We start from the raw sequence: 25,230 nt of genomic DNA on the forward strand, positions 1-25,230 counted from the left end.
GCAAAGAAAATACGTACCTTTATTTGTACTAGGAAATCCCTAAGATGTTCCTTGAAAGCAGGAATATCCTGATTTAAGCTGAAAAGCCCTGTCACAAAGAGCTTTACTTGAGCACTGCAAATCAAAACACAACAATTAAATAATCACTATTTTTAAAATGAAAAATGTATGCGTATTAAAAAGCGTATTTAGGGGCGCCTGGGTGGCTAAGTCGGTTAAGCGTCCGACTTCAGCTCAGGTCACGATCTTGCGGTCCGTGAGTTTGAGCCCCACGTCGGGCTCTGGGCTGATGGCTCGGAGCCTGGAGCCTGCTTCCGATTCTGTGTCTCCCTCTCTCTCTGCCCCTCCCCCGTTCATGCTGTCTCAAAAATAAATAAACGTTAAAAAAAAAATTTTTTTAAAGCATATTTAGGGGCGCCTGGGTGGCTCAGTTAAGTGGCCGACTTCGGCTCGGGTCATGATCTCGCAGTCCATGAGTTCGAGCCCCGTGTCGGGCTCTGTGCTGACAGCTCAGAGCCTGGAGCCTGTTTCGGATTCTGTGTCTCCCTCTCTCTGCCCTCCCCCGTTCATGCTCTGTCTCTCTCTGTCTCAAAAATAAATAAATGTTTAAAAAAAAAAAAAAAGCATATTTATTGGGTCGCCTGGGTGGCTCAGTTGGTTGAGCGTCCGACTTGGGCTCAGGTCATGATCTCACAATCTGTGAGTTCTAGCCCCGTGTCAGGTTCTGTGCCAACAGCTCGGATCCTGGAGCCTGCTTTGGATTCTGTGTCTCCCTCTCTACCCTCCTCATGCTGTCTCAAAAGTAAATAAAAACATTAAAAAAAAATTAAAAAAAAAAAAGCATACTTACTCTTGTAGATGAGGGAATGCAGATTTAAGGAGATTTGCCACATATTCCTGAATGAACATTTGGTTGTTAACCGGATTTCCAGGATTTAACGGCGTACTTATTTTTCCTTCTTCAACCAAATTAAACATATATGCAAGTATTGATGCATGCATTGTCAAGCCTGTTGATAAAAAGAACATTATGAACTCCATCATGTAATAGCAGTGGAAACCCTTAACATTTTCATGGCTTTATGTGCTTACCAGCAGTATGTGAGGTGTCTGTCACAACAGAAAAGATATGCTGAAGAATATCACAAAAATACGTTTGATAGAAACTCTGAGCTGCAGCTTCTTCTTGTGCAACATTTTGTAAGAGTGTAAAAAGTATCTGTAAACCTGAAATGTATAGAACACCAAAAAAGTCAATTCTCTCCCTATCAACTCTAAAAACAGCATTACCAAGTACACATCTATTACAGAAACCAATTACTGTTTAAAAACAAAATAGGGGCACCTAGGTGGCTTAATCAGTTGAACATTCGACTCTTGATTTTCAGCTCAAGTCATAATCCAAGAATTGTGGGATGGAGCACAGTATTGGGCTCCACACTGAGCACGGAGCCTGCTCAGGATGACAGCTTTCTTTCCCTCTCCTCAATTTGCACCCTCTCTCTAAAATAAAAATAAGTAGGATAAACCACGACATCTCTAGCAGGAGATGCAAATTTCCTGCTAAAGATGTTGTGGTTTATCCTTATTTTGACCCTTAGTGGCACAGAGGCAAAGCATATGAGGGAAAAGGAAACAAACAGTGGATAAGAGAGGTTCCTCTACTTTGAATTTTATGCCCATTTCCCCATAATTCAATCCTGCCTATGGACTCACGATGGAAAAGATAATTAAACTGCTTTTAGGACTTTCTTAAACCTATATATACAACTGATGCACTCAAACAAATCCCTGATAACAAGTGCTAGCTACCTAGCTACAAATACAGCCCTACCTGTAAGAGTCTATAGGTTATGTATTGGTAGGGCAAATGAATAAAAGGACCTAATTTCTATGTATTTACCTGTATCTGCAACATTCCTCATGGTGTGTTTGAAAGCCCAAATAATGGAGTCCAAAACAAGTTTAAACTGTGCAGGTGGTATAGCCAGAAATGCTGGGAAACAATGAGAATTGACAGCCTGAAGTAGCAAGAAGAAGTTTGTTCTGTGTTCAGGATACTCCTCAAAGTCCTAGAAATAAATGGTGAGAACAAAGTTTCAATGCCTTAATTATGTTAAATAAGACAGAAGAAGTAAACACTGATTTATTACAAAAGTTTGGAGTTGTTAGGGGCCCCCTGGTGGTTTAGTCAGTTAAACGTCCAACTCAGATCTCAGGTGTCAGGCTCCACCCTGACAGTGCAGGGCTGGCTTGGGATTCTCTTTGTCCCTCTACCTGTCTGCCCCTCCCATGCTAGCTAGCATGTGCATGCTCTCTCTCTCAAAGTAAACAAAACAAAAAACCCCACATAACGAACATCACATTTTCTAGTAACTCTAGTACTACCACTTTATGATAGGGACTTTGAGACTGCTAATAGAGATTTGAAATTTTACCTACTGTGTAAATTCAGACTTACATCTACATTTTTCCTTCTTGCTTAATATATTTTCCCATTTCTTATAAGCATAAATGCTAGCTTCTATTTGAATGTTACATACAGCCTATCAAATTTACCCCTATTTGGCTGTTAAGATCTCTTTTAACAGAAAACATTTTTAAAAAGTATTTCTCTTGTCTGCAAGTTCAAATATTTAACTCCAGATTTTAAAACTTATACTATTCTCATAAGTATCATTTATGCTTTCAAGAATTGCAAGGATACATACTGCAAAATTCCTCATTACAACTGTAAGGTAAACCACATACCTTATTTATCATATTCAATGTGCATTCAAAAACAGCATCAAATATTTGAGGTATTTCAGCTGTTATATGTCCTCCTAACTTATTGACAATAATAGCCATAGTACTAAGCACTTCTGGTTCTCTAGCAGCGGGGACATTTCTTTGATAATCAATGAGAACTGCATCCAATAGAGGAGGAACAAAATTTTCGGCTACCTGTTAAAAAAAAAAAAAAGTTGTATTCTATATGTATTTGCTAACTAATATAGTTAGATGGGTGTTGTACTGACATTTAAGTTAAGTATCTGCTTAAGACTGGAAAACTGCACAATTTAATTTGGTTTTGGAGACTAAAACTTTCTTTAGCAAAAGAAACCAAGAAATTGTAATAGGCTGGGAAGAGCCAACAACCTATTGTAGAGTACAAGTTTGTTATTACCAAGGCAACTGCAGCCCCATATCAAGCAAGTGGCTCCATGTTACTATGATAGGACCAGGATTCTATGTGAGATAACTTAGCTAAATGGAAAGAAAATTCCTCCTAACCAATACTATCAGTTTCGTCAATGCATAGTATCTGTAAAAACCAGGCAGGCTCATATATAATAAAAAACAGACACCCATTCAATGATTTTTTTTTAACTTAATGAATACTAACTGGTAAGTATCTTAATGAACAAAAATAATAACCATCCCTTACACTTGTAAAAGGAATTGGAACTGTACTAGAAAGACCATGGGTTTCCATGAGTCTCAATAAACAGGATCTTAAGGTGTAACTTACATGCTTTTAATAGTTTCTTTACTAAGACATGGACATTAAATACAAGCAATGTTTCTTGTAACTGAAGATTACCAGTGTTAGTAGTGTCCTACCATACAAAACAGATCTAGTAAAAATTTAAGAATAAGCACATTATTTTTCCAATAAGCCACTTGTTCTTAGACCAGAACTGGTTTCTCATTTTACTCTCAACACTGTAATAAATTCTTTTCCCACAAACTGAATCTTCAGTGTGTTTTTCAGTATTTTATCGTGAGAACTGCACAGTTTTCTGAACAAATTTCCTGAAAATATGTTAAGGAACAACACTGAAATTTCAACATTATGAAAGTAAACAGCACATGTGTCAACCAGTGTTTCCACGTAGCAATGATGAACAGAAAAGGATTTTTTGCAATGTTCCAAGGAAAGAGAATGAAATGGTAGAATAAATAAAGAATACACATTAAAAAAAAAATGAACTTTTTCCCAAGTTGAGGCATATAGACCCTGGTTTAATTTCTGAGAACCAATTAAAACCAAAAGAAGTGGGGAATCTGGGTAGCAGAGTTGGTTAAGCATGCAACTCTTGATCTCAGGTCTTGTTCTTGAGCACCAAGTCCAGCTCTGCGTTCACAGTGTGGAGCCTGCTTGGGATTCTCTCTCTGTCCCTTCCCTGCACGCACACACTCTCTCTCAAAATAAATAAATAAAACAAAAAACCTAAAAGAAGAGATTTTTAATCCCTCTAACTGGGAAAGCGCTTACTCTCACTGCAGAGGCAAACTAATGACAGCTTTGTAAATTGCTCTGAAAAATCCCAAAAGAACACAAAAAATTTTACCCTATCCGTAGAAAAATGAAATGGCTTGAGCTACCTTGTTACATATCACCACTGTCCCCCACTAAGAGCAATTTCTTAGGAACATGGTATATATTAACTAATATTTTAAAGTATTTGAGGACTAAAAAAACTGGACACTAAAATAATCCCCCCCAATATGTGCATCGAAATTACCTTTAATTGGGCAATATGCATATATAGGAAAATACAACATCCACTTAAACAAAAAGTGTAACGTTTCACTTACCATCTGTGGATCATTGGACCGGCTCACCCAACCAGATATTAACTTTAAAGTTTCCCTTTTTACAGTTCGCATACTTCTAATCAACGGTTGCTTTGTAACCATCTCACCTAAAAAATACAATCCAGTGGAATCCAACTTGACAACTAAAATTCTACATCAGTAGTTTGTTTCAGACACTATTAGCTCCCATTTACCACACAAAAACTTAAAGACAGAGGCACAGAAATAAATGTACCAGGAAAACAACATTAGACTAATTTTACAAGGGAAAGGGAATTCAACTGGTTAAAAATAATTGTCTGGGGTCATGTGGGACATTGGGAGAGTTAAATTAAATCTGTGAGAAATGAATGTTTAAAGAACTGACTTGTCATACACCACTCCACAAAAGTTCAGAATCACTTACCATTAGCTTGGATAGCTGCTGAAATATTTTCACTGAGGCACTTGTATACATTAAGCATATCTAAATAAATTCTCCCAAGCTGAATTACAAAGGGGTGTCCGACAGCTTTGCAGGCTCTAACATTTGTTTTCAATATGCTACCGAGCTGCTTGACTGTTTCAGGATCTTTAAGTATATCCACATTCTGTGAAGGACAAGTAACAAAATTTCATTTATCACATGAAATTTACCTTTGTAATTACTAAAGGAAAAAACACTACCTACACCTTACTCCAAACCACCCGCACGTTTATAATCTGAGAGTAAAACAAATACAAAAATCTTTATTGCCTATGTCTACAAGTAAGAATAGAAAGTGTCCCACTAAACCATCGAAACAGAGTAAGATTATAGTGTAATTCTTTTTAATGTGCAAAAATGCAGAAACCATTCATGGATAACGAATACACATCCAAGGTACTGAATTCATTACTTTTTGTAAATAACATGTCTTGCATTCCGTTAGAACTTTGAAAAAAAGTAGTAAAACTTACTTTGGTTGCCTGCTGGATTATGCTATCCCAAACCTGATTAGGAAGTAGCATATATTTTTCTATTAAATGTTCTTGCACTGTTTGGTCTGTTTGTGCACCAATCATGTACCCCACAGCTTCATAAAATGTATGGACCTATGTAAAAAGGCAGACATTTTACTTAAGAAAAAAAAAAGTTCATTTATTTGCGGGGGAGGCAGGGAGGAGACTGAGACAGAGAGAGCACATGCACGGGAGAAGGGGAAGGGCAGAGAGAGAAAAACCTCAAGCAGGTTACACTCTGTCAGCACAGACACTGACATGGGGCTCGAAGCCATGAACCACAAGGATCATGAACTGAGCAGAAATCTAGAGTCAGATGCTTAACCAGATGAGCCACTCATGCGCCCCCAGATATTTTACTTTAATGCATCATAAGGAAAGCAATTCATGTTTGTAGTGGAACTCATTTTATGAGTGTGAGAAATAACTTGCATCAGGTAGACAAATAGCCTAACTTCTGGTTAAATTTTTGTCTCATTATGAACATTTAACCACTCCAACAGAGAGGTGGGTGGAGGGATAGGTGAAATAGGGAGGAGGATTAACACGTGTACTTATGATGGGTCCTGACTGATGTATGGAACTCTCTATTCCCATTAAATGCATTCCAATTAAAACAGTAGTCATTTTCTAAGAGATATACTCAGAGCTCTACATACCTGTTGAGGCTGAAGATCACAAATTATGGTGTTGATATTGTTCAAAATTTCATCAATAAATGGCATTACTTCTCCAACCTGAACCTGAACAAAATGCCTGCGGCATTTTTGAGCTATTTTAATGAAAGTATCACAAGCCATATCTTGGACTCCGTCATGGGTCTCTAAACAAAACAAAAACATTTATCATAAGATTTTCAAGAAAAAATGTTTTTGTTCAAGAAGCATAGAATAACTAAGTAATATATATTAAAGAGGATTTACCATGCATGAATTCAAACAACTTGTTAACTACAGTCTTCAGAAATTTCCAGTGAGCTCTTAAAAATCTTGGATATTGACCTACTATGTACATGATATTTGAAGCAATAATAGCTTTATTATCTTTGCCTCTTTTCTGTTCACATAATCCTAATAGATCCTGCAAAACAAGAGAAATTTCAGTCATTTAGAATAAAATACAGTGACCTAAAGGTTCCAGTTGCTACCACTTGCATACCTTTATAACAGTAACAAGAAATCGTTTTTCATCCTCTTCATGCATTGCTCCACTAATGGAGCCTATTGCCCAACACAATGTATTCAAATTTTTCCATGACCACTCTGTACCATTCACTTGATTGTGAAGCTTCTCAGTCATTATTCTTTCTGTATCTACATAATCCAGGTGAGTGAGATAAACTATAAAGGAAGGGAAAAGGTTCCAAAACGTCAAATAGCAAAACTATGAATAGAAATATTAACTAAGAAATAACAGCACATTAATAAAGATGGTTGTTGACAAATTCAGAAAACTATACATTTCCTAGTATTTTCACCCCAAGAGAATTCCAAAGATGAAGATTAAATTGACAGCATTTATTAACTTACCTAATGTTTCTCTCATATTCTTATACAAATTAATGGAATCTGTATCCTTCATGAATTCTCTTACAACTTCTCCCTGATCATTTTCTACAACCAATACTTCCTCTGGTTTAGCCATACGACTAACCATTAATAAACGGACCTATTCAACAAATACACAAGAAAAACCTGTTACCTCTATGAAATCAGCCACATCCAGCATAGGAAAAAAAATTAAGAATAAGCACTTTATACTTAGACCAACATACCTCCCAAAATTGTTCTCACAATATAAAATACAGACATTTAGAAAATAGAATTCTACAGTAAGTTTTCTAATGTTATTTATCATGAATAAACATCTGTTAAGTTTCCTGTGTCTCATCTAGAGATTGATTCAGTAGATTGGTAAGTGATCTCTTAACTTGCATTTCTTTTTTTTTAACTTTTAATGTTTATTTATTTTTGAGAGAGAGAGAGACAGAGTGCGAGCAGGGGAGGGGCCAAGAGACAGGGGGAGACAGCATCTGAAGCAGGCTCCAGGCTCCGAGCCGTTAGCACAGGACCTGATTTGGGGCTTGAACTCACAAAAGGTGAGATCACGACCTGAGCCTGAGCCAAAGCCAAAGTAGGCCGCTTAACCCACTAAGCCACCCAGGCACCTCTTAATCCGCATTTCTAACAAACTCACTGGTGGTGCTGATGCAGTATACTCGTAAGGCCACACTACTAAAAACCAAAGCTCTTAAACCAATCCCTTTCAATGGTCTAGTTTTGAACAGGCATGAAAAAGTTGTATTCAATTTTTGCAACTCTTTTATTTGGATAGATCATAAAAGCCAAAATAAAATAAAACCCACCATTTGCATTTAGTCTTCAAAATCACAGCAAGGAACAGGAAGAGTGAGCAATCAACCACCCAATTGAGTTACCTTGGATAACACGGGCAAATACAGCTGTCTCCTGGGAGGAACATCAAAATGTTGGCTTCCAGATAGCAACGGAGAAGCAGATGTAGAGAATGGGCTCTCTCTATAGAGTTCAGCTGCTAAATGATTCCAGTACTCAAGACAAATCTTAAAGATTTCAGTTTCCTCCACTTCTGATACCAACAACATATAATGAAGGGCCTACAAAGAAGACCGAAACTATCAAAATAATCCTTAGACATTATTATCCTGCCACAAATTGCCTTCCACTCGTTACATTAACAGGAAATAAAAATTCATGCTTCATTTTACACAACTCTGTTTCATCATTCATCTAACACACTACAGATATTCTGTAGGAACAAATTGTGCTTTCTTCTTCATCCCTTTTTTTAAATGTTTATTTTTGAGAGAAACAGAACAAGTGGGAGAGGGGCCGAAAGAGAGAGGGAGACACAAAATTCTAAGCAGGCCCCAGGCTTTGCGCAGTCAGCACAGAGCCCAACACGGACCTCAACCAACAAGCCAGATCATGACCTGAACTAAGCATGAAGTTGGATGCTTAACCCATTGAGCAAAGCAGGCGCCCTTCTTCTTCCTTTTATTAATGTTTCATTAATTTGTTTTTGAGGGAGAGAGAAAATCCCAAGCAGGCTCTGTGCTCAATCTCATGAACCGTAATCAGGAGTTAGGACTTTTAACTGACTGAGCCACCCAAGGACCCCAAACTGTGTCTTCTGACAGGTCCTGGAATACTTCAAAAACCTTATGTAGTTATTAGCCAATACATATGTTAATTAAGTCCCCTAAAAAGGTATGGACATTTAGTACCAATAGTAAAGTGTAAACAATCCAAATATCCATCTACTCAGGAGTGGACATGCAAAATATGATATAGTCATACAATGGAACATTATTCAAAGAATAATGGAATGAAACACAAAGAAATGAAATATATAGGCTGCAAGATGAATGAACCCTAAAAACATGCTAAGTGAAAGAAGCTAACTACAAAAACCATGAGCCCATTTATATGAACGGTTCAGAATAGGTAAACCCACAGAGAGCAAATAAGTGGTTGCTAAGGAGCTGGGGGGAGAGCAGAATGAGGGATTATTTTAATAGGTATGTCATCCTTTGTGGGTGATGAAAAGGTTTTAGAAAAGGTGACAGGTGATAACACTGTGAATGTCACTGAACTGTACACTATAAAATACAGTTTTACGTTACATGCATCACACTTTAATTTTAAAGACTATCTTTAAAAATAGTCTTGAAATGTCTGAGTACCCTTTAGGAATTTAATCTTGATAATAAAATTACTGATCTGGTATTATTGAGAATATAAAAAAGCAAATTCAGCTTGTAACTCAGAACATATTTTTATGCACTGACGAGTAAGAGGTAAGAAGATACATCAAAGGTACAGACATTAATAAAAGGGTAGACATTTTAGAACAAAGGCATTTCTGAAAAAGCTTTCATTATGTAGAGAAGAATTTCAGAAGCCAGAGGCTTCATAAAGCCTACCTCCATGAGTGTTTCCCTGAGATTTAACCTTTTTTCTATAAGTTGACCATGTTCCTTAAGAAAGGTGCAGAGAAACAAACTGAGATTCTGAATAAAGTTCTGTTCATCATCTTTTCCATTTGAGTACGCAAGTCGAATATTGGTATTTAAAGGTAGCATCTACAAGTTTAAATATGGACCATTAGTCTGAGCCTGTATTTTAAAACACACAAAAGACATTATTTCTAAGCCCTAAAATTTGATCTCCTTGTTACTAATATTAAACCATAGACTTAAATAGATTATTCTTCACTAGAAACCTTTGGTTCTTTATAGTTGTTTTTGTGTTCTGGCTTCTGATTTTTAAAAATGCTACAAGAGATAAGATTTCTTTTCAATTTTTCCGTTATCAGACTTTTCCTTCCTTAATGTTATTAGAAACAAAAATATTCAAGTAATTCATTTGTATTGTAAACACAAACTGTTATGTAGTGTTAGGAGTAACATTCCAAATAATTTCCTACATACCTAATCAAGATTGTACTGGCCCATCTCTTTAGTTTAGAGACATAAGTTTTCAGAAGAAAAGCTAATACTTAAACCTCAGGTTTCCAAGTTTTTAAATTCTGTTTAAATACATTACTATGATACTCCCAGAATCTTTATTTCAAGGAATTTTCAAAATGTTCACTAAAACCTCTACCTAATCTTATTTTATATAATAAATACACAATCACATTATGGCAGATCTGTTATGATTGATTAGTTGTGACAAAGCAGTTCAACCCAACTTTTTCCAAAGCACTAAAATTATTTAGTCTGTTGTTAAGTGTTGTATTACCTGTTTTAGCTGCATCATTGTCAGTGTAAATAATGTTACAAATTGTTCCTCATATTGGCTTACACTTACACCAGCAATCTCAGTGAGGCACTTCAGAGAGACATTTCGAAACATTGGAACATTCAGGAACTATTTTAATAAACGAAGCATAAAATTAAATGGCCATTAATACTTTATTAACAATTAAAAAAATAAAGGTTTTAACAATTGAGAACATAAGAGGGAAAAAAACAGATAAATGGATAGATACATTTTGTTTGCACATATATTTTGAGGAAATTTCATTATACATCTAATAGACAGTAAAAGCTTCAGGAGCAAGCTGTGCTTTATTTTGATAGGTCTTCAGACATCTAAGACTTTCCCACAATCTATTATATGCCTTAATTAAGGACATTATATTTTATGCATAGTCTAAGAAAGTCCCAGGATTTACTTAGGATTTTAAGAGATGGGCAGCACACCTAGGATTAACAAACGTGTGATAAAATTGGCATACCATTTGTGGATGGCAATTTGGTAAGCACCAAAAACCTTAAAAAAGAAATAACAGACATGCCTATTGCCCTGATACATGTATAAAATTTTTGCAAAATAAATATTTAGAAAAGGAGATTAAGTGTCATTATTATTTAACAATGTTTCCTCTACAGTACAACTGACAATAAGTTTTATATATAATTGTCTACCAATACAATGTCTCAAGTATTATAAATTCACATATTAGAACAGAGTATTACCTCAATGAACTGAACTATAAAGCCTCAAATGTTAGGTTATAATAAGGCCTCAATTAGGCATACAAATTTATTCATCGTATCTGCCAAGAAAACATCTGGAAAAATAATACACCAATTGGTACCCAGTCATCTCTGGATGAACAATTATTAAGACCTCATATAGGCTAGGCATTACACACTATTGGTTTAAAAAAAAAACAAAATGGAAAAAACCCAGACTTTGTTTTATAGAAATGTCCCTTGATTTACCTTATTGTGACCTATACAATCAACTAAAATCCAATCAAATCTGTTAAACAGTGGTTCACATGGATTTCTAAGATTTCTGACACCATTTCAAAGAATTACCAGCTGCAACTAATGAAAAATTCTCCTGAGCAGTTTTCTCATCTTAGAAATAACACTATTATACCTATAAATGCAAAATGGTTTTTCTATAGCACAGAGCATTACAAATTATGAACATATGCCAACTAGACAGTGATAAAGAACTGAAATGTATTCACTATACCTTATAAATTAATGTGCTGATTAACTTGGTCTCAAAAATATATCCCAGTGGAATCCAATTAAGAAATCTGAGCAATGTTTCCAAAGTTGCATGTACAAGTGGAGCATTTTGGGAATTTTCCTATTAATGAAAACATACCTGGTAAATAATCCTCTTCCTATAATTAACTGTTACTTAAAAAATGAAATCAAAAGCACTTACCATCACAAACTGACACAGCTGGAAAATTTGCGAGAATTCATTGCACATGCTAAAAGAAAAAAGTAAACTGTTTAGAAGACACAAATACTGTAATTATTTACATAGTAAGAAAATTACTAAAAATGTCACCAATCTGGTCGCTAAAAATTTGAGTCACTTCTATTTAAACACAAATATCAATAACTTCATCAAAAGCTACAAAAGTTACTAAAACTACATGTAGTATAACTCTTTCAAAGCTTACCCATAAAGAATACTACAAAGAGCACATAATTTGATTTTGTGGAGATTTTTGTCTTCCTCTAATGTGAGTAATTTCAATCCATCTGGTCTTTTAAGTGATTTTTTATTTTTAAAAAATTGTTTATTTTGAGGAGTGGGGGAAGGAATGCGAGGGGCCAGTGAGAGAGGGAGAGAGGGAGAGAGAATCCCAAGCAGGTTCTGTACTGTCAGCAACAAGAGGCTGACACAGGGCTCAGTTCCATGAACCATGAAACCATGATCTAGGCTGAAAACAAAGAATTGGGTGCTTAACCAACTGAGCCACCCAGGTGCCCCTAAGATTTTATTTAAGTAATCTGTATACCCAACGTGAGATGTGAACTTACAACCCTAAGATCAAGGAGAGTCGCATGCTCTACTGACTGACCCAGCCAAGCACCCAAAATCAATCTGTCTTTTAAATCAAGATAGTTGAAACAAAACTCTGCAAAATAAGAGGGGTGGCATTATATATACGTATCCTAAATCCTAAAATATGCTTATACACCAAAACAGAGACAAACTTGTGAAGTCTGAAGCTAGTTTGAATATATAAATGTGAAATACTGCTGTGCCCTACCGACGAGAACAAATTTTTATCACTAAGTGAAAAAATAAAGTGGCCTGCTTCCCAGGACACAGGACTGGTAACAATTCAGTTGACATTTGGACCCAAGTCATTTCCTTGAATTATATTTAGTCACCATATAAAAACAGATCCCAAAGGTTTCTAGAAACTCCACACCTATACTCCTTTTGCATGAGATGTATGAAGTTATTTTGCTGGGACAATGAAGTATGACATCCTATCTTTATCATCACACATAATTTTTCAAGGCTCCAGATTTAGAATTATTAGGTCCACTCTAGGACTATTTAAATTTGTACACAAAAACAATGAAAAGTAATTTAACATATTTACAATCTCAAAAATTTATAATCTACCTCCAAATTCCTGGACATCCTTTCAGAAAAGCTTAAATTCTAAAGCAAAATAATTACTTGCCTGTCTTTTAAATGCTTAGCTTTCACTTGAGTTATTTGTCCACTAGAGAAATCAAATACTTCTTCACTCAAGAGTTTAAGAATCACCATATTATTCTGACAGAGACTTTCACTAGTCCTACTTGCTCCAACAATGTCACTGATAAAAGTTGGCCAGTGTTTTGGCCATTCTTGTTTCAGTATCTGAAATAAGATAGGAAATGTTAATTTCATTTTACTTCTCAATGGCAGATAAAGCAAGAGTGAATAACAACCACTTTTCATTTTTTCCCCCTTGAAATGTGCCAGCCTCTATAGAATTAGCTAAAGTATAACATAAGATAAAGTATAAAAGTATAAAACTTTATAGATAAAGTATATATAGAGAGAAAAAGTATAAAACTTTATAGATAAAGTTTTCGGCTTCAAATGCCCAGGACTCCTCTCAGTTTTCCCAATTGGTATAGTCTGGTTCCTTTTTCTTTTTTAATTAAAGATGTTAAGTAATTTGTACACCTAACGTAGGGCATGAACTCATAAACCCAAGATCAAGAGATGCATGCTTGCGTGTTCCACCAACTGAGGCAGCCAGGTACCCTGGTCTAGTCGGTTCTAATACGCATGCATATCAATACAAGCTGGATACACACGTACATATTATCCTAGTAGATATAAAGTTCTAACTCTAAGCAGTAAAAACATGATGGGCAGAGAGGCTCATTTTCTCATATAAATTTGGAAGGCAGCATTATAATTGGGGATGGAATCATCTTTGACCAAAGTCTAATGAACTGTATTACATTTTAAAGTCTATACTATATATTATGCATACTAGGATTTTCCCAACCAGATATTCCATATAGTACCTGTTATTATAAGAGGTAACTAACTTCTTTGTACTTCTCTCCATCCCAAAGATAGGCTGACAACAAAAAGTCCCCAGGATAAAAGCGTAACTTAATGAAAACCCAAATGTTTTCATCACTGACTAAATGGAAAAATCTGTATTTTTTCCTCACATACCAATTAATGTTCTCAGGAAAACTTTTGCAATATTATAAAAAATATGTAAATACAAAATTCAAAAGTGAGATTATTAGATAACTTTGAAAAACAGACTAGGTGTAGAGATCGGTTTAAGGAATGTTTAATTCAAAAGCAATGATTTATGAATTAAAACGGAGACAGATGACATGGAAAAAAAGTATGCACAGGAATAGGCAAATGAAAAAACTGTAATGGGTCTGATCCATACTGGAGCCATAGAAGTGATGAACTTACAGTATATAAAGTTTTCAACCATAGCAAAATTACAATTTCAAATGCGAAAACGGTAATTATAGTTATTGTAAAAACTATTATTACTTTAAGATGTTAGTCTAGCTATTTGACAAAGTAGGTTTGAATATTTTGTTCCAGTAATCAGCCTAACTGAAGCATTAATTATTCTATGGAAAACAGTAAATCAAGTAAAAGCTTACCTGAACAAGAATCATATTTAATTTTCCAATATACACCTTTTCCTTCTAAGAAAAGAAAAAAGTTTACATTAAATGAATGTCTAAAATAAGAAATAGTAAGAACACAAGCAAAGGAATTCCTCTGAAAAAAATGAATGCATATCTACTGTAAATGATTGTACATATATATTTGTATGTCCGTGACAGGAGTAGATTTAAGCTGAAGATTCATTATTTAAATGATTTTAAATTCTCACACTAATTTCCAAAAATGGTCTTACCTCTACACAAGTTGGGTCAGATGACGTCTTGATAATGAGGCCAACAACGTATTTTTTAATTCCTATTAAAAAAAAAATATTCAACACTTTCATAGCACGCCAATAAATCATCAGTAACAAAAAACCGAGGAAGGGGAAGATAAAAGGTCAGATAATAAACCCCAATCCCATCAGAAATATTTACATTTTTGAATGATGCCCATCATTTTTGTGTACTACCCTTTAAATTTTAACTTTTGTTAACTTTACCACATGTATAGGTTTAACAACTACAGATTATATTCTAAGATATTCTTTAATGCTATATCAGTCAACATGTAATTACAAAAAAAACCCCACCAGGGATTAATTTGTTGTTCATTTAAATAAACTTATTTTTATAAGGTTAAAACTACAAAACCCCTGAAAAGCATTCTAAGTAAGTTTATTGAAAATATATTTTTTTGAAAAAAAATTTTTAGCATTTATTTTTGAGACAGAGAGAGACAGAGCATGAACAGGGGAGGGTCAGAGAGAAAGGGAGACACAGAATCTGAAACAGGCTCCAGGCTCTGAGCTGTCAGCACAGAGCCTGACGTGGGGCTCGAACTCACGGACTCAAACTCATGGACCACGAGATCATGACCTGAGCTGAAGTCCGATGCTTAACCGACTGAGCCACCCAGGCGCCCCTATTGAAAATTTCTAAATCAAGATTAGATGTTGTTTCCCTTTTCAAATTTAATTGTAACATTAAGGTATTCCTAGAAACTTTTTATTTTGAGGAAAGTACACCTGAGCAGGAGAGGGGCAGAGAATCCCAAAGCAGGCTCCTCACTGTCTGTGCAGAGCCTGACATAGGGCTTGATTTCACCAACTGGGAGATCATGACCTGAGCTGAAATCAAAAGTTGGATACTTAACCGACTGAGCCACCCAGGCTCCTGAGGTAGAAATGATTTTAACTTGTCCCCTCCACTACAACACACAAGAATTAAGGAGAAAGCTTTGTTTATAATGTTATTTACTTAAGGATATCTTAATAGTACAACCTATTCTTTAAACAACAAAGACTTCTTGCCTGTGATTTTAATTCACATCATTCAAAATTTACAGAACATCTATTGTAAGTTCCCTTCAGTTTTAAAATTACACAGTGCTCCTACATCAGTACATCCAATGGGTTTGAGAGGTAGGACCCTTAAATAAACAAATTATGATTTCCTACCATATAAAAACTATTCTCACATTTAATTTAGGCTTTGGTACCAAACGATCATCATCTTTGACAGCTATCTGACCTTTGGAAATACAGTTCAAGAGCTTCTGGAACTATGTTGCCCCAAGCTTTATGTAACAAATTTGGAACTCAGGGAGAGGGGATTTGCTAAGAAATTTACCCATAATATTAAGCAGGAAACACAGCTGACATGAAGGCAGTAAAATGTTGATCTGATTGTAAAATCATCTCAATACTTCATGTGCTGAAGTATTAAATTTATTCCACTTGTTCCTCCATTTTCTTTCATATTCCAAGCAACTAAACATTAAAATACACTAATTATGTAAATAATTTCCTTATTGTAAAAAAACTACTAGTCCAATAAAGTCACACGAGAGCTATTTATCAACTGAAAATGTAATGTTAAATGGTATCAATATTCACAGATTAAGAGACATTTAAAAAACTGATAAGTGCCAAAAATTTAATTGTTATATACAATCTAATATAAACTATCTCATTTACGTTTTTTTAATAAAAAGTTTTTTAATGTTTGTTCATTTTTGACACACACACACACACACACACACACACACACACACACACACACACACTCTGAACTAGGCTCCAGGCTCTGAGCTGTCAGCACAGCTGACATGGGGCTTGAACCCACAAACCATGAGATCATGACCTGAGCTGAAGTCGGGATTCTCAACCAACTGAGCCACCCAGGCACTCTTCATTTACATTTTTAAAAGCTAGTTCTACCCTAGGCAAAGACCACAATACTAAATGCTGCAGACAAAATCTATCAATTAATGCTAAAAAAGAATGGGAAAACCTTTCAGAAAAAATAAGATACCAGTGTGATCTCAATTATCCCAAGATCGTTTTCAAGGAAAAAACCCAGTAATTTTGTTAAAAAAACAGCAGGAACCACCATAACCAGATAATAAATGTTAATAATAAATAAATGTACTAGCATTACATACCCTGTCTTGGTGGACTGAGGACACAACACCATTATTTTAAAAAAATTTTTATTGTTTTATTTATTTTTGAGAGAGAGACAGCATGAGTGTGGAAGGGACAGAGAGAGAGAGAGAAAGAGGGAGCCACAGAATCCAAAGCAGGCTCCAGGCTTTGAGCCAACATCTGATGCCCAACTGACTGAGCCACCCAGGCACCTGGGACATACAACACCATTATGACATTCTTACCAAAAAATCATGGAACCTCCATTTAATCCCGAGGAATTAAGACAAACCTAAACTGAAATACACTCTACAAAATAAATAAATGATCAAAACTCATCAAAAGTGTCAAAGATGTATCAAGCAAGGATTAAGAAACATCACACATAAGAACACTAAAAAAACCACACTAAGCTGTAGAACAGAAAAAGGCCTTTAGAAAAAAACACGTGAAATTTAAATGGGCATGTTTCAGTTAATAGTACAGAACCAATGTTTTTCTCATGGTTTTGATAAAATTTTTTAATGTTTATTTTTGAGATAGAGACAATATTGAGCGGGGGAGGAGTACACGGTGGTGGGGGGCGGGGGACGACACAGAATCTGAAGCAACTTCCAGCCTGAGCTGTCAGCAAAGAACCTGACACGGGGCTCGAACTCACAAACTGCAAGATCATGACCTGAGCTCAAGTCGGATGCTTAACCGACTGAGCCACCCACGCAGGCACCCGCCCTGCTATGGTTCTGGTAATTTTATTATGGTTGCAGAAGCTTGTTAGTATTAGAATAAACCAAAAGGTATTAAGTGCATTCTGTATTTTTTGGGCAACATTTCTACAGTCTAAAATTATTTTAAAACAAGAAGAAGGCTATGTGGACACAAAATCAGGTCTAGTTTTAGTAAGACTACTAAAAAAAGGAAATAAGATTATCAAATTTGTTTTATTAACATTTATTTTCAGATTGCAACAGCACACATGAGCAGGGGAGAGGCAGAGAGAGTCCCAAGAAGGCTCTGCACTGTCACCAACCGAGCTACCCATGTGCTCTGAGTATCAAATTTATTTTAAAACAAGTGCTTCTGTACATGAATCATTTATTCTAACAACCATACATCAGTTTTAAAAAACAAGCTAGGTGCGCACCTGTGTGGCTCAGTTGATTAAATATCCAACTCGATTTCAGCTCAGGTCATGATTTCAGAGTCTTATGAGTTCAAGCCCAGTGTAGAGCTCTGTGCTGACAGCATGGAGCCTGCTTGAAATCCTCTCTCTCCCTCCCTCCTCCCCAGTGTTCTCTCTCAAAATAAATAAACTTAAAAAAAAAAAAAGCTAAATTTTACCAATTATTTAGGCTAACCCACAAAACAATCCCACATATCCTTAGTGTCCAGAAGGTTTAACCAAAACGTAAATATTTTATCGCTGGTCCTTCTGTTCTTTACATAAATTACTACTACTAAGGCATCTTTAAAAAATTAAATGACAATTCTAAAAAAATATGAACAACAATAAACATCCCTCTGAATCCTCTTAACACAGGAAACAGCCTAAAAACAGAAACAAATATATTGCCTTCTCTCTGTTAAAGGAGAGACAATACCATATAATGAGATTTAGTAGTTTTCTTCTTAATCTGTCATAAGGAATGTAACAATGTCTAAAACCACTATTGCTGCCTCTATTTGGAACACATATTATCTGTTTGGAGGCTTTTCTCAGCCTCAGGGAACAGTAAAATAGGATCAAATAGATCCTTCAACTCTTCTGTTACCAATTAAATCAATTAAGTATCTTCTCCCTGTTTTCAGAGGTCTGAGGTTCACCTGTAGATGAAGCAAAGCGTAAATGATGAAAATAGTAGGAAAACAAAATGGAAATTTCTCACAGACAATATAATATTAATTTAATTTAATGTCACTCTGAAATGACAGTACTTCAATCCCTTCAGAACACCGGAACGCCTTTTCTGATCAAGTACTGCTGCACATAAAGTGTCTGGAATCTCCTATTGCTAGGTACAAAGCTTATTTCATTAAGTACTCTAACTTCTTCCCCAAGTACATTCCATGGCTTACCCAAAATTTAAAAAAGCAGCTCAATGAGGAGGGGTTTTACAACTGTAAATAAATAGCACAATGGAGCGCCTAGGTGGCTGAGTTAAGTGTCTGACTCTTGGTTTTGGCTCAGGCCATGATCTCACGGTTCTGTGAGTTAGGGCCCCAAGTCAGGCTCTACACTGGCATTGTGGAACTTGCTTGGGATTCTCTCTCTGGCCCTCTGCCACTCGCATGGTCTCTGTCTCTCTCAAGTAAGCTTAAAAAAAAAAAACAACTTTTAAATAAAAACTAAAGAAATAGCGCAATGACATCATGCTTATCAAGGCAGAAAAGCCAAATGTTGACAACTATTAGAGAAGCTCAGCTTCTGAAACTTAACAGAAAATTATCTGAGATGACAGAAAATTATATATTCTCAGTGTCTTATTCTTTGTACCAAACGAATTCATGTCTGTCACGTGCAAAAGAGACATTCACATAATATAAACTTCTTAAAATAAGGCACTCCCTATACACATTCATATAAAACTTTATTATCTGTCAAAACCTATTAATATAAAATTATCTGTTTCCTATCATTCAGAAAGTGTATGTGAAGAACCTGGGATATTTCTTCCAGCAGCTTTCTAAGCTCCTCTTTGGGAATGAAGAAACGATAAGACACACAAATATAAAATTAAAAAGTTTTTGAAAAATCAATAACATTTCAGCACAATTATGTTCTTATTACTATGTCATCAAGCTTCTCAAGGGATTCATAAAATCACTTTTAACAAATTTTTATCTATAGCTCCTCATTCTATTCTTCTCAATTTGAACAAAAATTCACCTCCAAAGTTTAAATTAACCTACAAAGTACTGAAGAGTGCTATTTTATTTTTTTAAGTGCTGTTTTTTAAAAAAGACTGGCCATGTATATTTTCTTTAAAATCTACACTAGCATAAAAATGGCAAACTAGTCATGGAAAAGCGTATTATGATGCAAAATTTTCAAATCCATGTTTATGCATTTATCTCTTATAATCTATTTTCTCAAGGTAAAGAAAAATGTCTTCTGACAGTCTTATTTACAATAAATAATTTGGGTGCATGGGTGGCTCAGTAACTTGAGTGTCGGACTTCAGTTCAGGTTATGATCTCACAGTTCATGAGTTTAAGCCCCACACTGGGCTCTGTGCTGACAGCTCAGAGCCTGGAGCCTGCTTTAGATTCTGTGTCTCCCTCTCTTCCCCTCCCCTGCTCACGCTGTGTCTGTCTCTCTCAAAAATAAACATTAAAATAAAAAAACAAGCAATGCTAAACAGTCAACATAAACTTACTGAAAGTAGAGAGCATGTCAACTTTAGCTAGTTAAAAGGTAAGATTAAAATAAACCTCATCCTGGGGCACATGGGTGGCTCAGTGGGTTAAACATCCAACTTCAGCTGAGGTCATGATCTCACAGTTTCTTAGTTCAAGCCCTGGGTCCAGGCTCTGTGCTGATTGCTCAGAGCCTGGAGGCTGCTTCAGATTCTGTTGTCTCCCTCTCTCTCTCTGCCCCTCCCCTGCTCACACTCTCTCTCTCTCTCAAAAATAAACATTAGAAAATATAAAATAAACATCATCCTGCCTTAGAAGTTACACATCATCTTGCAAGCTACTTGCATCTAGGAATACCTTCCAAAAAGTGGATAATGACAGGGTAAAAGAAATCCATTACCAAACCTGAATTTCATAAAGAGGATTCACTAAAACTAAAAATTTCAAATTTAAAATATGAGAACTTATTACTGACTACAACTTCCTGTTGGTGTCATATTCCCCTGGGAGCAAAAGCCTTTTCAAAATTTACTTAAGGTTCTACCTTAGCATCCTATCTGGTCAGTGATAGATTGTCAGCAACTTTTCCACCAAATACATGATTCTACCTACTAAGAAAAACTGCATTCCTAGACAAATTATAAAATATGTTGAATAAAAAAGCTGCACATTCTGGGGGTGCATGGGTGGCTCAGTTGGTGAAGCATCCAACTTTGGCCCAGGTCATGATCTTGCAGTTCCTGAGTTCGAGCCCCACAACGGGGGGAGAATGAAGCAGAGTCTGCTTCATACCTGTCTCCCTCTCTCTCTGCACCTCCCCCACTCATTCTATCTCAAAAATAAGTATTTAAAAAAAAAGTTGCACATTCTGATTCCTCTTTCACAGTGGCTAATTTTTACATATTACAGAAAACAAAATCTCAACACACTATTATTATAAAAGCAAAACTACAGACAAAACTGAGTTCACCCCAGTTCCAACCACTGTGCAATACTTAAAAGTATCCAATTCCACTTTATAAATTTATTTATGCATTATTATTTTAAGTAAACTCTACCCCAATGTGGGCCTCAAACTCAGAACCCTCAAATCAAGTCATATGCTCTCCTGACTGAGCCAGTCAGGTGACCCTCCAATTCCACTTTAAATATTTCTTTACATTCTTAAGCTCTAACAATGCAAGTTTGGTACATTTCTCCATCAGAGCCATTTTAATTGAAAGTAAGGTTCTTTCCCTGTGCCATAAATTTATCATCTGTTTATCTGTCCATCTAACCACCAACAGTGACCATCAGAAAGACAGACACTAAAATATAGTTATCTATCCTCTTTACACCTTCTTGTACAGACGAATCCAGAGTATGGTTCCTACTCTTCACTCAATTCAAAACTTCAGATAACAAACAGCAAAATGAGAGACAGCTAAATCAATTCAAAAGTGGGAATTTTAAAAAATTTTTAATGTTTATCTTTGAGAGAGAGAAAGAGAGAGAGAGACACCGAGTGCGAATGGGGGAGGGACAGAGAGAGGGGAAGATACAGAATCCAAAGCAGGCTTCAGGCTCTCAGCTGCCCGCACAGAGCCCGACGCGGGGCTCAAACGCAGGAACCCCGCAAGAGCACGACCTGAGCTGAAGTCGGACGCCTAACCAACTGAGCCACCCAGGCACCCCTCAAAAGCGGGAATTCTTAACCCAGGGCTCACACAGATAGGCTAGAACGATTATTACCTGCATGTTTAGTAATTTCAGGAGGAACAAGCTGTAAGAACAATGATCACTCTTTTGTTTATTCTGACAATGAGAGAGAAAGCACAAGTGGGGAAGGGCAGAGATAGAGGAGAGAGAATCCAAGCAGACTCTCTGCACTGCCAGTGTGGAGCCTGACATGGGGCTTGAGCTCATGAACTGAACCATGAGATCATGACCTGAGCCAAAGTCCAAAGCTTAACTGATCGAGCCACCCAGGTACCCCAGAACATCGATCACTCTTAAAAGGGTTTTATGGCCTCAGATATTGAACAAGAACTATAAAGGATATATAAGGAATTTAAATTTTATTACATTTATAGCATCATTATTTATAATGGGCAAAAAGATGGAAACAACCCAAACATCCACCCACAGATGAACCAATAAAAATGTGGTATAGACTACAAAAGAATGTTATTCAGTCATTAAAAAAATGAAATTCAGATATCGAAGGTTGTAACATGGACAAACCTTGGAAACATGTGCTAAGTGATGTTAACCAGACACACATAAAAATGATTGTACCTACAGGAGTTACTTAGAATAAGCAATTCACAGAGACAGCATAACAGTAGTTAAGTAGTTAACAGAGATTGGGGAGACAGTATAATGGGAGAGCTCATGTTTAATGGGTAGGGTTTCAATTTGGGATGAAAAAACTTTAGAGATTGATAGTGATAATGGTTGTACAATATTATGAATGTATTTACAAACACTGAACTACACACTTAAAATGGTTATGTATACTTTATGTATATTTTATCACAAAACAACCGTTTATTTAAGATTCATTGATTACAGTTGACCCTTGAACAACGCAGGTTTGGCCACACAGATCCCCTTATACGTTGGTTTTTTAGGTAAATACAGTACAGTACTGTAAATGTACTCTCCTTATGATTTTAACACTTTTCTCTAGCTTACTTTAAGAATACAGTATAAAACACATACAACATACAAAATATGTATTCATCAACTGTTATCAATGAGGCAACACACAGTAGGCTATTAGTAGTTAAATTCTGGGGGATCAAAAGTTTTGCACAGGTATGTGATTGCCAGGGGGTCAGCTTCCCTAACCCCTCACACACACTGTTCACGGGTCAACTGTACTGCTAGTGAGAATGTAAAATGATACAACTATTTTGGAATATAGTTTGGCAGTTAAACATGCACCTACCATATTATCCAGCCATTCTACTCCAGCTAATCAAGTAAGTGACAGAAAGACTGGGGAGGAGGAAGGGTAAAAAAGAAGGCAATCACAAAGATGAAGACCTTGATTACAGTGGTGGTTTCATGGGTATATGCTTAAGTCAAACTTATCAAATTGTATAAGTGAACAGCTTCTAGGTTTTGATAACCATCTCTTTCCTTTTGTTCCCCCTTCCCTAAGGTTAGTAGCTGCTTCCTGTGTTTACTAACATCTGAGTTACCTCAATGGCCCTCTCCTGGCCTTACCAACCCCCTCAATTCTCTGCACTAAAATCCCTTGTTTGGGAAAATAATAAACGAAACATGGTAAAATCCTTTGTGGTAAATATAGGGGACACACAAAAGTAGGTATTAAGGAGCCTAGTTAGGAAGCTACTGCAGAAATTTCAAGGTTATTTGGTGAAATGAATACATTTTTGTGGAAAGAGACTGGCAAAACACATGCCGGATGTTTATTCATACCTAGCACCTAGAAGGGCCCAGGGGCTTTATACACATTACCTTTTCTATCATATCCCAAAATGGTTGCAAAGCAGTCAAGATTCAGAGGAGTAAAATATTTTGCATAAAGATCATACTAATAATTGTACCATGGGGGCACCTGGGTGGTTCAGTCGGTTAAGTGTCCGGTTCTGGGTTTTGGCTCAGGCCACAATCTCACAGTTTGTGAGTCCAAGCCCTGGTTCAGGCTCTGCGTGGGGAGCACGGAGCCTGCTTGGGATCCTTTCTCTCCTCCCCTCCTCTGCTCTCTCTCTCTCTCAAAATAAATAAACTTAAAACAAACAAATGTACCATATGCCTCATTCCATAGGAAGGGCACTGAGTAAAAATCTTTTGGGTAACTGGATTTGTCAACTTACTCAAATTAAAACACAGAAGTATACAACTTAGGAACTTAATTGCCCAACTACCTTTAATTAAGCACCCAAACTTTCAAAATGTCCAATTATGACTTTATCACTTGGGACTACTCATAAATTGACCACGACTTTTCAACTATAGTAAGTTCTTATCTCATGAAATAAAAGGACATGTAAGCCATATGCCTTAACAGATTAAATCATGATCCTCTGGTTCAAAACAAAAGAAAACAAAACATAAAGCTATCTTTATACAGATAAATTTTTTTTCCCAGGGAGGATCAAATTAGAATTTCTAATTCTAATTAGAATTTTCTAATCCAAATGCAAACATTATTTTTAAAAAAGGAGGAGGGTTAGCTGGAAAAATTCATGTTGATGTGCAGCCCAGATAATCAACATCACTAACAGTCCTAGTATACCTTTAATTACTTCAGTGTCTAGCAACCAGTCTCTTCAACAAATGGGTGTTGGGAGAACTGGACAGCTACATGCAAAAGAATGAAATTATACCCCTTTCTTATTACACCGCGTGCGCGCGCGCACACACACACACACACACCTTAACAGAGAGTTACACCTAAATATGAGACATGAATCTAAAACTCCTAGAAGAAAACATAGGCAGTAATCTCTTAGACCTAGCACAGATGTCTCCTCAGGCAAAAGAAACAAAACCACAATTAAACTATTGGGACTACACCAAAATAAAAGAACTTTGCATAGCAAAGGAAACCATCAACAAAACAAGGCAACCTATTGAATGGGAGAAGATATTTGCCAATGATCTATCCAATAAGGGGTTAACATCAAAAATACATAAAAGCCTGCAACTCAATATCAAAAAATCCCCCATATAATCTGATTAAAAATGGGCAGAGGACTTGAATAGTTATTTTTCCAAAGAAGACATACAGATGGCAAACAAACACATGAAAAGATACTCAACATCACTAATCATTAGGAAAATGCAAACCAAAACCACAATGAGAGCTCATCTTACATCCGTCAGAATGGTAGAATCAAAAACACAAGAAATAATAACCCACAGCAAGGATATGGAAAAAAAAGAACCCTCTTGCAT

At 36.1% G+C, this 25,230-nt stretch overlaps 1 protein-coding gene across 2 annotated transcripts in view; it reads right to left on the minus strand.

Moving 5' to 3' along the window:
* XPO1 (exportin 1) overlaps positions 1–25,230 on the minus strand; it is a 44,371-nt gene that overhangs the window by 2,205 nt on the left and 16,936 nt on the right. For both annotated transcript variants that reach the window (XM_023251696.2, XM_023251698.2), the window contains 20 exons: positions 14,788–14,849; positions 14,528–14,572; positions 13,069–13,250; positions 11,802–11,850; positions 11,601–11,720; positions 10,350–10,478; positions 9,530–9,688; positions 8,003–8,200; positions 7,095–7,233; positions 6,724–6,905; positions 6,489–6,645; positions 6,225–6,388; positions 5,524–5,658; positions 4,991–5,174; positions 4,585–4,691; positions 2,752–2,946; positions 1,904–2,072; positions 1,093–1,227; positions 851–1,010; positions 18–114 (listed from right to left, as the gene is read on the minus strand). In XM_023251696.2, coding sequence (XP_023107464.1) covers positions 18–114; positions 851–1,010; positions 1,093–1,227; positions 1,904–2,072; positions 2,752–2,946; positions 4,585–4,691; positions 4,991–5,174; positions 5,524–5,658; positions 6,225–6,388; positions 6,489–6,645; positions 6,724–6,905; positions 7,095–7,233; positions 8,003–8,200; positions 9,530–9,688; positions 10,350–10,478; positions 11,601–11,720; positions 11,802–11,850; positions 13,069–13,250; positions 14,528–14,572; positions 14,788–14,849 — 2,768 coding nt within the window. The remainder of the gene's footprint in view (positions 1–17; positions 115–850; positions 1,011–1,092; positions 1,228–1,903; positions 2,073–2,751; positions 2,947–4,584; positions 4,692–4,990; positions 5,175–5,523; positions 5,659–6,224; positions 6,389–6,488; positions 6,646–6,723; positions 6,906–7,094; positions 7,234–8,002; positions 8,201–9,529; positions 9,689–10,349; positions 10,479–11,600; positions 11,721–11,801; positions 11,851–13,068; positions 13,251–14,527; positions 14,573–14,787; positions 14,850–25,230) is intronic.

The sequence above is a fragment of the Felis catus genome, chromosome A3 (assembly GCF_018350175.1).
Source record: "Felis catus isolate Fca126 chromosome A3, F.catus_Fca126_mat1.0, whole genome shotgun sequence".
NCBI classification, from domain to species: Eukaryota; Metazoa; Chordata; class Mammalia; order Carnivora; family Felidae; genus Felis; species Felis catus.